The 12,458-nt window shown below is 33.7% G+C and overlaps 1 protein-coding gene across 1 annotated transcript in view; it reads left to right on the top strand.

The window, feature by feature from the left end:
* Nucleotides 1-7,652: 7,652 nt before the first annotated feature.
* LOC132178477 (5'-3' exoribonuclease 4-like) overlaps nt 7,653-12,458 on the top strand; it is a 6,678-nt gene continuing 1,872 nt past the window's right edge. The window contains exons 1-9 of the mRNA XM_059590906.1: nt 7,653-7,978; nt 8,961-9,063; nt 9,142-9,218; nt 9,302-9,493; nt 9,654-9,773; nt 9,870-9,932; nt 10,045-10,185; nt 10,285-10,449; nt 10,708-10,785. Of these exons, the coding sequence (XP_059446889.1) occupies nt 7,784-7,978; nt 8,961-9,063; nt 9,142-9,218; nt 9,302-9,493; nt 9,654-9,773; nt 9,870-9,932; nt 10,045-10,185; nt 10,285-10,449; nt 10,708-10,785 (1,134 nt within the window). The 5' untranslated portion in view covers nt 7,653-7,783. The remainder of the gene's footprint in view (nt 7,979-8,960; nt 9,064-9,141; nt 9,219-9,301; nt 9,494-9,653; nt 9,774-9,869; nt 9,933-10,044; nt 10,186-10,284; nt 10,450-10,707; nt 10,786-12,458) is intronic.

The raw sequence follows: 12,458 nt of genomic DNA, 5'->3' as shown, positions 1-12,458 counted from the left end.
AGTTTTTAAAATATTGTGTTTTTTTCTACATTTTGAAAAGAAAAAGAAAAAACGCATTTCAAAGGAGATATTTCTATAATTTTGTTTTAAAAAATGCTTTTAATGTACAAAATCATACGTGAAAGACCTTAAAGGTAACGATTGACTTGATAACGTTAACGAACTTTTGGTTTTAGTTAATTTTAGGGTAAAATTCACTTACTCTTTTTAAACTATCACTCAATTGATAATGTTCCCCCTAAACTTTCAATTGTAACAATGTCTCCCTAAACTACCAAAACATTGTCAATGTCCCCCCAAGACCAACAAAAAGATAAAAATGCTCCTATATATTTCTCAATAAGACAAAAATACCCATATAAATTAAAATAATAATAATAATAATTTTTTTAAATATGAAACTTTTAATTTAAAAAGAAATATTTTTTAAAATTTTATTTTTAGACGAAAATTTTTAATTTTTTTAAACGAATTTTTTTTTTTTTAAAAAAAAAAACAATTTTTTTAAATGAAAATTGTTAACAAAAACCAAACAAAAAAAAAAACAAAACAAAAACTATCAATTTTGTTAACAAAAAAATCGAAATTTCTTTAGTTTTTATTTTTTTATTTTTTTTAGAAGTTTTAGTATTTTTTAATAATTTATTAATCTCTAAAACTGTTGGGAATACTTCTGTTTAAATTAGATTCTTAAAATTAATATCTTTTTATTAGGAAATTTTCAATTAAAAAGATTTATCGATTATAAAAAAATATTAGTATGAGATCTCAAATCTCAAGATACTGAGATCTCGAGATATGATAGGAGACTATATATATATATACTTTTTACGGTAGATAATTGACTATAAAAAATGTTCAATGTATCTCAAAGTTCCTACATGTGATTGGATTTATTGATGAATCCTTCCTCACAACAGAATCTAAGAGTTTCTCAGGTAAATTTTTTAAAGCCACAAATCAATGGACTTACTATATTAGTTAGAAACTAATTACATATCTTGCATAAATACATGCAGGTGCTAAGATCTTACGGTACGAAAACTGGTGGCAACCAGCTGTCATGGGCAAGATCATCATGAACTCTGATGCCTCTTTCAAGCTTGATGACGAATTGAACCGTGTTGGAGTTGGAGTTGGAATTGTTGCCAGAAACATAGGCAGGATGCCAATTGGGTGGTAGTAACATTGGTTTAATATTACTGGTCCTTTTGTAAGTGACCATATTTTAATGTTAGAGGCGTTTGCAATGTTTAAAAATGTTGATCCAACGAAATAAAAGGTATATCCAATGGTTTCTTTCCAAACAGATTCGCTTTCTGTTAAAAAGATTCTAGACTATCAGTACCAAAAGATGATACCAACGAATGTAAACATGTACCTGGATCAAGCACGTAATATCATTAATACTAAACGTTAGAGTTACGATTTTGTTCACCAACAAAGTAACATGCCAGCCGACTTTTTAGCTAATTATGCTAGGGGCCTAAATGCAAAGGGTCGTTTGGATAAAACTAATCTGTTGTTCAGGGATGACGTCTTTCCAATGGGAAGGAAAGAGATGTTTATCAATGACCTGGGTATGTTCCATGTGATTGTGAAACCACTCCCACAATCACTCCCAATCGGAGGTGGTTCTATTGGTGTTTCTACTGGTGTGAAACTTTTAATAGCTACGAACACTATTGAAAGTAACAATGCAACGATACAATATTGGGCAAACGATATGTGTGCTTTACTATTCACTAACATAATGTTACAATCAGGTAAAAGAGTAAATATAAGTCCGATGAAGTGGTCACCCATTGATGACATGACCGCCGTGACATACACCACAGACGCCACAGTAACTCAAAATTGTAGCGTGAGCTCAGTTGCGTTCGTTGCTAGAACTTCACACTTCCAGGTAGTCTGTTGTGGGATGGGCTGGATACCAAAGCCATTTGACATCAATATGTCAGAAGCTATAGGCATTGCTTTGACCATTAGAAGTGTAATTGACAACTCTGCAAAAGGTGCGAAGAAAATCATTATTCAATCCGACAACAAGAATGTTGTTGATCTAATTGCTAAGGGGCAAAAAAGAAGAAGCACAAAGAAAAAGAATAAAATCATTTCGAACAACTCAATTGACGAGGCATTGGGTGTGGCAGCAAATTTACTTGAGGCTAATCCTGGGGTTACTGTGGACCTGGAGCATATTCCTCGGGTTTAGAACCTTGTAGCTGACTCTTTGGCGTTGTTGGCAAGAAGATTGTCACATGAAGTATTGAAATGCGACTTTACCAAAAACAAGGCTACTGAGTACAGTAAATTTTGGGATGGCCAACAAGAAGTGCATACTAAAATGGTTAAATTGCTTTTAAATGTCGATGATATAGAAAAATAGTATGCCAATTGATTTGACTAAATTGGTACAAGTAGATGCACTTTGGACTACTCTAAAAGTCAAAGAGGAAAAATACAATGAAGCGATTTGCGTGACGCGTGTATTGATAAAGAAATCCACACCAACATTCAGAAAAAATTTTTTTTTAAAGAATTTGATAGAAGGTATATCTTTTATTTGAAATATTTCTTTAAATATTTTTAATAAGTTTTTTTTTTTTAATGTTGATTTTATTTCCTTTAGGACTTGTAAAACAACTAGAAGCGGGAAATGTAGAGAGGAATTTCTAGAGACGCAAGTCAGACACTATGATTGAAGAAGTTATTGGTAAGATTAATTAAATATAATTTGATTATGTTTAGCATTTTTTAGTAATTTTAACAAGGTTTGTCAACCTTGTCATTGGCAGTAAGTATTAAACCTCTAGACGGAGCTGACAATGGTGACATGTGAGTATTATTACACTCACTAATCTTATGAACATGAACTTTAGTATTTTAAAAGCTCATGAACATGAACTAATCTGATGAATACTGATAATTTTTTATACTTATCATTAGGCTGGATTGCATATCTCATAGGCTAGAGCTTTACCATGAGCGAGTACCAGTAATGAATGTAAGTTGATAATAAAATTTGTCTTCTTTATTATTTTAAGTTTTATACTTACACATTTCTATTTATAGTAAACATTTATGTTTAATATAAATAGTATGCATCAGAGATGCATAATAATAGCAGAATATAAGTCAAAGGTAGCAGTCAAAGATGATGAAATTTTCCCTATGGACTTAATAATGGCAGAACCTCTTTTTTTGGAGGTAATTATTATATGAACTAAACCTTAGTATCATAATCTATTTAAGTTTAAATTAAATAATTCATTGATAGATTGAGGGCGAGAGGTATGAGGCTGAAATGTTGCCGGGCTTCCGAATGAATTTGGAGTGATACAATTTAGAAAAAGTGGTTGTTGCTTTGAAGGTAATTACAAGAATAGCACAACAAAAGGAGGACCTGAGCCTATACAGGGACAAACTGAAAGGTAAGCTTACTTTATTTTTATTTTTGTTTTTGTTTTTGTTTTTATTGTTAAGGCAATAAAAAAAATTGAAATGAATTTTCATCAATCAAAGAAGCAGAAGAATTTGCTGTACCACTCGATGATGGAAAACACAAGATTTTGAAGATGGTAAAGAGATTAATTGAGAATATAACCAACTTCTTTAAAAAGTAGACACGATGTTTGTGTAAGGGTTGACTAATACCTTTTGAATATAGAGAAACAGAATAGAAAAACAAAGTAGACATGATGTTTGTGTAAGGGTTGACTGACCCCTTTTGAATAGAGAAACATAATAGAAAAGCAGAGAGTGTAGTAGCAGAAGAAAATCGAGATGGTTCATGTTTGTATAAAGGACTGACCCCCATTTTGAATATAGAGAAACAGAATAGAAGAGCATAGAGTATATAATAGTAGCAGAAGAAAATCGAGATGGTTCCTGCAACAAGATTTCTGATTTTATTTTGATATGACTTATTAGCACTTTAGGAGATCTTTGTTTATATAAAAGTAGACGTTTATGCCTGAATGCTTGACATTTGACAAGATATGAAAACACAAAACAAAACAAAAACAAAAACTATCAATTTTGTTAACAAAAAATCGAAATTTTTAAATTTTTTTCTTATTAAAAGGATTTTTTTAAAACTATAAATTTGACACCATTTGGATATATATATATATATATATATATATATAAGTTTTAGGTTTTTTTTTAAAAGTTTTAGTAGTTTTTATTTATTTATTAATCTCTAAAACTGTTGGGAATACTTCTGTTTAAATGTGATTCTTAAAATTAATATTTTTTTATTAGGAAATTTTCAATTACAAAAATTTATCGATTATAAAAAAATATTAGTATGATATCTCAGATCTCAATATATATCAAAATCTCAAGATACTGAGATCTCGAGATATGATAGGAGACTATATATATATACTTTTTACGGTAGAGAATTGACTATAAAAAATGTTCAATGTATCTCAAAATTCCTACATGTGATTTGATTTATTGATGAATCCTTCCTCACAACAGAATCTAAGTGTTTCTCAGGTAAATTTCTTAAAGCCACAAATCAATGGACTTACTATATTAGTTAGAAACTAATTACATATCTTGCATAAATACATGCAGGTGATAAGATCATGCTTTTTCACTTTGACGCCTCTTTCAAGCTTGATGACGAATTGAACCATGTTGGAGTTGGAGTTGGAATTGTTGCCAGAAACATAGGCAGCATGCCAATTGGGTGGCAGTTACATTGGTTTAATATTACTGGTCCTTTGGTAAGCGACCATATTTTAATGTCAGAGTCGTTTGTAATGTTTAAAAATGTTGATCTAGCGAAAGAAAAGGGATATCCAATGGTTTCGTTCCAAACAAACTCGCTTTTTGTTAAAAAGATATTAGACTATCAGTACCAAAAGATGATACCAACGGATGTAAACATGTACTTGGATCAAGCACGTAATATCATTAATACTAAACGTTAGAGTCACGATTTTGTTCACCGACAAAGTAACATGCCAGCCGACTTTTTAGCCAACTATGCTAGGGGCCTAAATGCAAAGGACCATTTGGATGAAACTAATCTTTCGTTCAGGGATGACGTCCTTCCAATGGGAAGGAAATTGATGTTTATCAATGATCTGGGTATGTTCCATGTGATTGTGAAACCACTCACACAATCACTCCCAACCGGAGGTGGTTCTACTAGTGTTTCTACAGGTGTGAAACTTTTAACAGCTACGAACACTATATAGTTTGGGTGAATTGTGCTCGATTTCCCGACTTGATGATAGCCCCTAGTCTTGGAAAGTGGAACAAATATTTTTTGATAATCAATTTTTTGAACCCCTTGTAGATGCAACTTTAACATTGAGTCTTAAGCGGAGGAAGAGACACGAACCATATCAAGTAAAGGCACATGAGCTCGATAGAAGGCAGCAAGGAGCCCTTTTTAATTCTATATATATATAAAATGACAAATTGTAAATATTGTGCCTTTTGTTTTGTTTTAATAATTTTTATTTAGTTTTTTTTTCCCTTTTATTTATTATTTGGTGTATATATATATATATATATATATATATATATATATATATTAATGATGTATTGTAAAGTTAGGTTTAGTTTAGTTTTGTATTACTTTTTATTTAGTTTTTTTTTTTCCTTATTTTTTATTTGGTAGACAATAGATTTTTGCTTTATTTTTGGCTTTTTATTTGGCCCACAAATTTCTTATGGGCCCAGTAAAAGCAGAGCCCAATTTCTCACTCAGACCAGTCTATAAAGCTCCCCATAGCCCAGCCCAACCCAGCCCACAATGGCCCTCAGTCCAGCCCATATAAAGGTACCCTCACATTAGCCAGCTCAACCCAAAAGTGCTCTCACAGCCCACCCAGCCCAGCCCATAGGTACCCTCATAGCCAGCACAACCCTAAATCCTAAGGTATAAAACCCCTCTTTGTTGTCCTAAACCCTAAGGTATACCTCTGTGTGTCCCTAAACCACATACTATCCTTGAGGAGATCATAATGAGATCGTAACCCTAAGGTATACCTAGGAGTGTCAACCCGGTCCGGTTTCTCGGTTTTTGGCCAAAGCCGGAGCCGGGTAGGGACCCTGGAATATAGGGACCTGAGTTAGCAGGGACCTCTGTAGGGGTCTGAGGTTCCCTTGGGAGTTCGGTAACCAGTTTTTGAAAAAAATTAGTGTTTGGGGCTTATTTTAGGTATTGGGCCTAAAATAAGCCCATTATTTTTTTCATAAGTTAGCTCATTTAAAAAAAAAAAAAAAGCTATTAATCTTTTTGTCTAAATTAAAAAGGCTTTATTGTGATTGTTCCAAATAATTAAAAAATAAACCTAAAAAAGCCTAAAAATCCTAAAAAATCAATGTTTTTGCCTATATGAGCCTTAGAAATAAAAAATCAAATTTTTTAAAATACCCTAAAAATCATTTTAAATTAGATACATAAAGAAAACATTAAAACAATAAAAAGTAAAAACAAGTATGTAAACAAACCAACATGCACAAGAAATAAATACCCCTTACTACAACAATTCAAAACCCAAAAAAATAAAAAATAAAACAAGTATTTAAATAATCTACTAATCAAAAGAAATACACTCACAATAAAAATAGTTTACAAACATATTACAAAGACAGTATATATATATATATATATATATATATAATTTAATAAAATAAGACCCAGTTCCGGTTTTCCCGGTTTTTACCCGATGCCAAAAACCGGGACCGGAACCGGGGTCCCGGTTTTTTTTTTTTTTGGCAACCGGAACCGGAACCGGTCCCCGGTTTCCCGATTTTCCGGTCCCGATTCTGGTTTTCCGGTTATTTTTGACACCCCTAGTTAGCGGTTTTAGCCAATAACCGCCAACTGTATTCGTAGCTAGTAGTGTTATAAGAATTTAACAAAAATAATGAAATCAAGTTTCTCTTTTTTTCGTTTGAATAGAATGGAAAATCAATCTATTTAGTTGAAACTTGAATGAGGCATTCCCTCTCCTCACTCCATTCCTTTCCTTGCCTTTCCGAAATCCAAACAAGGCATATTCCTATTGTTTTTTTTTTTATCATTTTCTTTCAGTTCTTCTCAAACGAACGCTTTTACTTTTTCCGATTCATCTTTGCAAAATTATAACTATTATTTTTCAAATTAAATAGTTGACATTTTATCAATATATTATAAAACATAAAATACAACCAATATAACAAATTAAAAATATTTATGAAATAGCTTATTCAGAAGTTTTTTTTTATTTTTTTATTTTTTCTTAGTAAACAAATGCATTAAAAAACTACAAAATCAAAGATGTCACAAGTCTGAGAGAGCAAAAATACATGCCCAATGAGCTAAGCTATAAGCAATTAAATTTGCAAAAAATAATAATAAAAAATTGCAAAATGAAAAAATTGGTTGAACAGTAAAAAAGACAAAACAGGGCACGAACATGGAAATCAAACGGTTCCACAGCCTTTTTGGCAGAATATTCCGAAGCACTTTGATTGAGTGGGTAGCATAATTCTGTGAGTGACCATCACAAACACCTTTAACTCACTAATCCACGTCACTACAATTTCCGTCCTCAACCAGCTTAAGCAAATCCCCACCTCCAAACCACGACTATAACTCCCCTCGCACCCAAACACCCCCCAATCGCCCGCCTCCCAACTCCCAAGTCGCCGTACACTTCCTGGTCGCTCCAACGAACCAACCCACACACACACAGATCTAGCTCTCTTCAATTCTCTTTCGCTCTCTAAGACCTCGGGTCATATTCGATATCGAAACCGACCCGGATCCATGGGCGTGCCTTCGTTTTATCGGTGGCTGGCCGACAGGTACCCGCAGTCGATCGTGGACGTGGTGGAGGAGGAGCCGCGCGGCGAGAACGGTGTGGTCGACGTGTCGAAGCCGAACCCTAATGGCATGGAGTTCGACAACATGTACTTAGACATGAATGGGATCATCCACCCTTGCTTTCACCCCGAGGGCAAGGTATGCTCTTCATAGTTCTAAAATGAAAAATTTTCTTGAGTCAGTTTCAGTGGCTTTGGGTTTCAATTCCCATTTTGGTTGAGAGAGATATTTTTTAGTTCAGCAGGAAGTTTCTTGAACAATTTTTCAATTAGTTGAATGAATTTGCTTGAGAGGAGAGAGGGAGGGAGAGATTTTAGTTTCGATTTCATACGTATGGTAATTCCTTAGTTCTGGTTTTATTTTTGGCTTCTGAAGACGAAACTAACATGATTTCAGAAATTTCAGCTATATGTATGTGTGTTTGAATGCAAGTATGTATGTATGTAGGAATTCGATGACATGAGCTCAGATTCTGTACTCATGTCGGTCTCTGTGTGTGTGTATTTTTGATAATCAGTCTATATATGGTAAACGTCAATTGTACTTTCTAATCAGGAAATTTCCACATTTGCCAAAAGAAAATTGGAAAAAAAGAACAACGTATGGAACGTATAATATCAACTCGACCTTTTAGAACTGGCTTTCAGTGTGAAAAGTAAGGGTTAAATATGTGATAGTGTTTATAATGAGGCTCAACTAAGCCTCAATGGTCACTATGATAGTAAGTTCGAATGCATAAGGAGTGTGTGACAAAGAAAACAATCAGCTGTAAGTTGCTTCTTATGTTTGTTATAGTTTATGCAACTTGCACTTTTTTGTTTTCTATTTAGAAAGAAACTTTTCGATGGGGTATAAGAATTTTATTTTGGGAAGCTCATTGGATTCTGAAGTTCGAAATTAAAACCCTTATAAAGAATCCACCTCCATTTACCAAAGAAATGGTACTCTATCATAATTGTTCTAGCAACTGTGGTTCTTCTGCGTGCAAGCAAATAATTAGACATAGATATGTTTATGTCTGAAAGAGACATAAACATAGTAAATATCTGATGATTTACTATGTATATAGACATGTCTGAAAATGACGACCTGGTAACATATTTATACTACGTCAATGCAGCCTCCGCCTACCACCTATGATGATGTATTCAAATCAATATTTGATTACACTGACCATCTATTCTCATTAGTTCGTCCAAGGAAGCTTCTTTATATGGCAATTGGTGAGCACTAGTTAATATATGTTTTCTATGATCATTTCTATTGCACTAGAATCAGATTGGTAAATTTGACTTTTGTAGATGGGGTTGCACCAAGAGCTAAAATGAATCAACAACGTTCTCGGCGCTACAGAGCTGCAAAAGATGCATCTGAGGCAGTAAGATAATTCTCGTGTCGTCTAAATGGTTTCTAATTCATGATAATGGTGAATTTATTATCATGTTAAATCTGGTGTGCTAGGAAGCTGAAGAGGAAAGGTTGAGGAAAGAATATGAGGCCGTGGGGAGAAATTTGACCCCTAAAGAAAAGCCTGAAACTTCTGATTCAAATGTCATTACTCCCGGAACTCAGTTTATGGTGGCGCTTTCAGTAGCGCTTCAGTACTATATACATTCTAGGTTGAACCACAACCCAGGCTGGCGGTATACAAAGGTGTGATTGATTTTATCCTACATGTTTCCATGTCTCTGTTAGCCCTTCAAGATCAGATGGTTAATCCCTTCTGTATCTTTTTCCACAAATACTTCTGGGTTTCAGGGTACTTTGTCTCTCTATATTTATTTATGGGGCTGCATTGGGTGATTATTTGAAGGTTATTCTTTCTGATTCAAACGTGCCGGGCGAGGGCGAACACAAAATCATGTCATACATTCGATTGCAACGTAACCTTCCTGGTTTCAACCCAAACACTCGGCATTGTCTATATGGTCTGGTGAGTATTTGTCCAATTTTAGGCTTTTCATCATTTCAAACCTGTTGCAGTTTTCTTCTTTTCTTATTTGCACATTATTTTTGGTTCTTTAATCAGGATGCAGATCTGATTATGCTATCTTTAGCTACACATGAGGTTCACTTTTCTATATTAAGAGAGGTCAGTTGCTCATGTTGCAGAACGGTCTTCATAACATTAACTAGTTTATTGCTACTGCTCAGAAAAACTAGTTTATTGCTAGCGGTGATCTATTATTTTACTGAGTTTACAGGTAGTTACACTGCCCGGGCATCAGGAGAAGTGTTTTCTCTGTGGCCAAGTTGGTCATCTGGCAGCTGAATGTCGTGGTAGGCAAGGTGGTGGGGATCAGAATGCAGTAGATGACACACCAATTCACAAAAGGAAATATCAGGTTGGAGAATTGACTTCCTGCCTTTTAAGTTCTGCAATTTTAAACTTCTTTATATTTTATTTGTCTTATTATATCTGAAATCATTCTCTGTCTTGGCAGTTCATCAATCTCTGGGTGTTGCGAGAATATCTGCAATATGATTTGGAGATTCCCAACCCTCCATTTGAGATTGACTTTGAACGAATACTAGATGATTTTGTATTTCTGTGTTTTTTCGTTGGCAATGACTTTCTTCCACATATGCCAACATTGGAGATCAGGGAGGTATGTCTGCGGCAGGCAGTGTGATGTGTTTATTTGTTGCGAGTTAAGAATTTACTACAGTTTGCACATTTCTTCTTCTTAGATACTGATTGTAAATATTTCATCCATAGTTCTGCCATAAATTTGATTAAGAAATGCCCATTCTTTTATCAAAAAAAAAAAAATCTTGAGCATCTTAATACTGACTGACAACCCTGCCTCTTTTTTTTGTTCTGCTTCTTGTTAATCTAAATCATAATGCTTGTTTTGCTACTTCAGGGTGCTATAAATTTACTGATGCATATTTATAGAAGTGAGTTTGCTGCAATGGGTGGTTATCTTACTGATGCGGGTGAGGTAATTTCTATAAATGGTCTATTTGTCTGTGTTCAGTGTGCAATATGATTTCTGTACACTGTTTGATTGTCTGCTACTCATGAGAATCTTTTTATTCTTTTGTATGACAAACAAATGGATGGGTTTTTTTGACAAATCTAGATAGCTTTGAGTAGTGGCTTTGAAATGAAAAATGCACCGGTTCATGAAAAAAAATTAAGTTAAAAAAATTAAAATTTAAGCCGCAACCCCATCTTCCTACCGACAACATCTGGATTGCTGTTTATCTGTTCCTTTTTCATATAAATTTATGTTCGTTTTTTCCTTTGGCAAGTCCTTAAATATTTCAATGTAGATAGAGTACATGTGTTCTCATCATGAATATGAATTTGAGAATCTAATTGCTATGATGCTGAAAGAAGCTTGTGTAACGACTATCCTACTTATGGTTTTTGTTTTTATTGTAAATTTTATTTATTTTTGTCTTTTGTGAGCAATGGGGCACCATAATAGTATATTATATGGTATATCAAATCAGAAATAGATGGTTTGGAGCGCTTTCAGATATTGGGCTTATTTAGTATGCTTTCACACTAGTGTGGCGCTGTCCCGCTATATATTGATAGTGCTTCTGTGCTGCTGAATTTAAATACCATGAGCATGACTAGACAATATTATTTTCTCATAAAGGACAACATCAGATAATGCTAGATACTGTGTGTTTGATGGAGATCTTTTATTCTGTCACATGTCCTTTTTTACATTCTTTTTTCCCCTAATGTTCCTGACCTGCTTTGCTTGCTTGTTTAAAATTGGGCTTGTGCTCACTTTAGATGACCATGTTAATGTGTGTCTATCGTCTGCTCCCTTTCTCAGTGTCTGTATGTTCACACAGATTTTTTTTTTGGTTGTAAAAGATCTACTTAAATAGATAAGTTAAAAAGCAGATAAATTTGCGTGGTCTTATATGACTAGGTTTGGGCCCTGAAAAAGAGGTTGGGGCTAGGCTTTAGTTCCTTTGATTACCTATAAAAAAAGGGCCCTATATTTGGGCCATGGTTGGCCTGCAACATTAATGTTTTGGACTGTCAACTGCCAGCTTTGTCTGTGTCAGACCTTGCTGAATCTGATATACTCCACTTCATCCATTCATTTGATTTTTGAAAATTTGGTCTTTGTGATTATTCTATGAGAAGCTTCTTTATTTTGAGCTTTTAAGTGATGTTCATCATCATCATCTTCGCCATGATTATTTATTTATTATTGGTATTGTGATTATTCTACCAAAAGCTAATATCATCACTTTTTTGTCATCATCATAATCGTCAACATTTTTGTCGTTTTTTGTTGTCGTCATCATCATCATTATCAATTTTCATGATTTATATTATTTATTAGAGAAAAGTCTACATGCCCCCTTCAAACTTTTTTTTTTTGATAAGTCTCCCCTCAAACTACCACCCAATTGACAATGTCCTCCCAAGGCCAAGAAAAAGACAAAAATGACCCTAGATGTTTTTCAATAAGAAAAAAACACTAATCAATTTGAAAAAAAAATTAAATTAAAATTTTTTCTTTATGAAAAGAAAGATTTAAAAAAAAAAAAATTATATTAAGGGTATTTTTGTCATTGGGGGGACATTGTTTCAATTAAAAGTTTGCGGTGACATTGTCAATTGAGTGGTAGTTTGAGG

The sequence above is a fragment of the Corylus avellana genome, chromosome ca4, assembly GCF_901000735.1.
Source record: "Corylus avellana chromosome ca4, CavTom2PMs-1.0".
Classification (NCBI taxonomy): Eukaryota; Viridiplantae; Streptophyta; class Magnoliopsida; order Fagales; family Betulaceae; genus Corylus; species Corylus avellana.
Note: the sequence above shows the minus strand (reverse complement) of the source record. Positions and strands in the feature narration are given on the sequence as shown.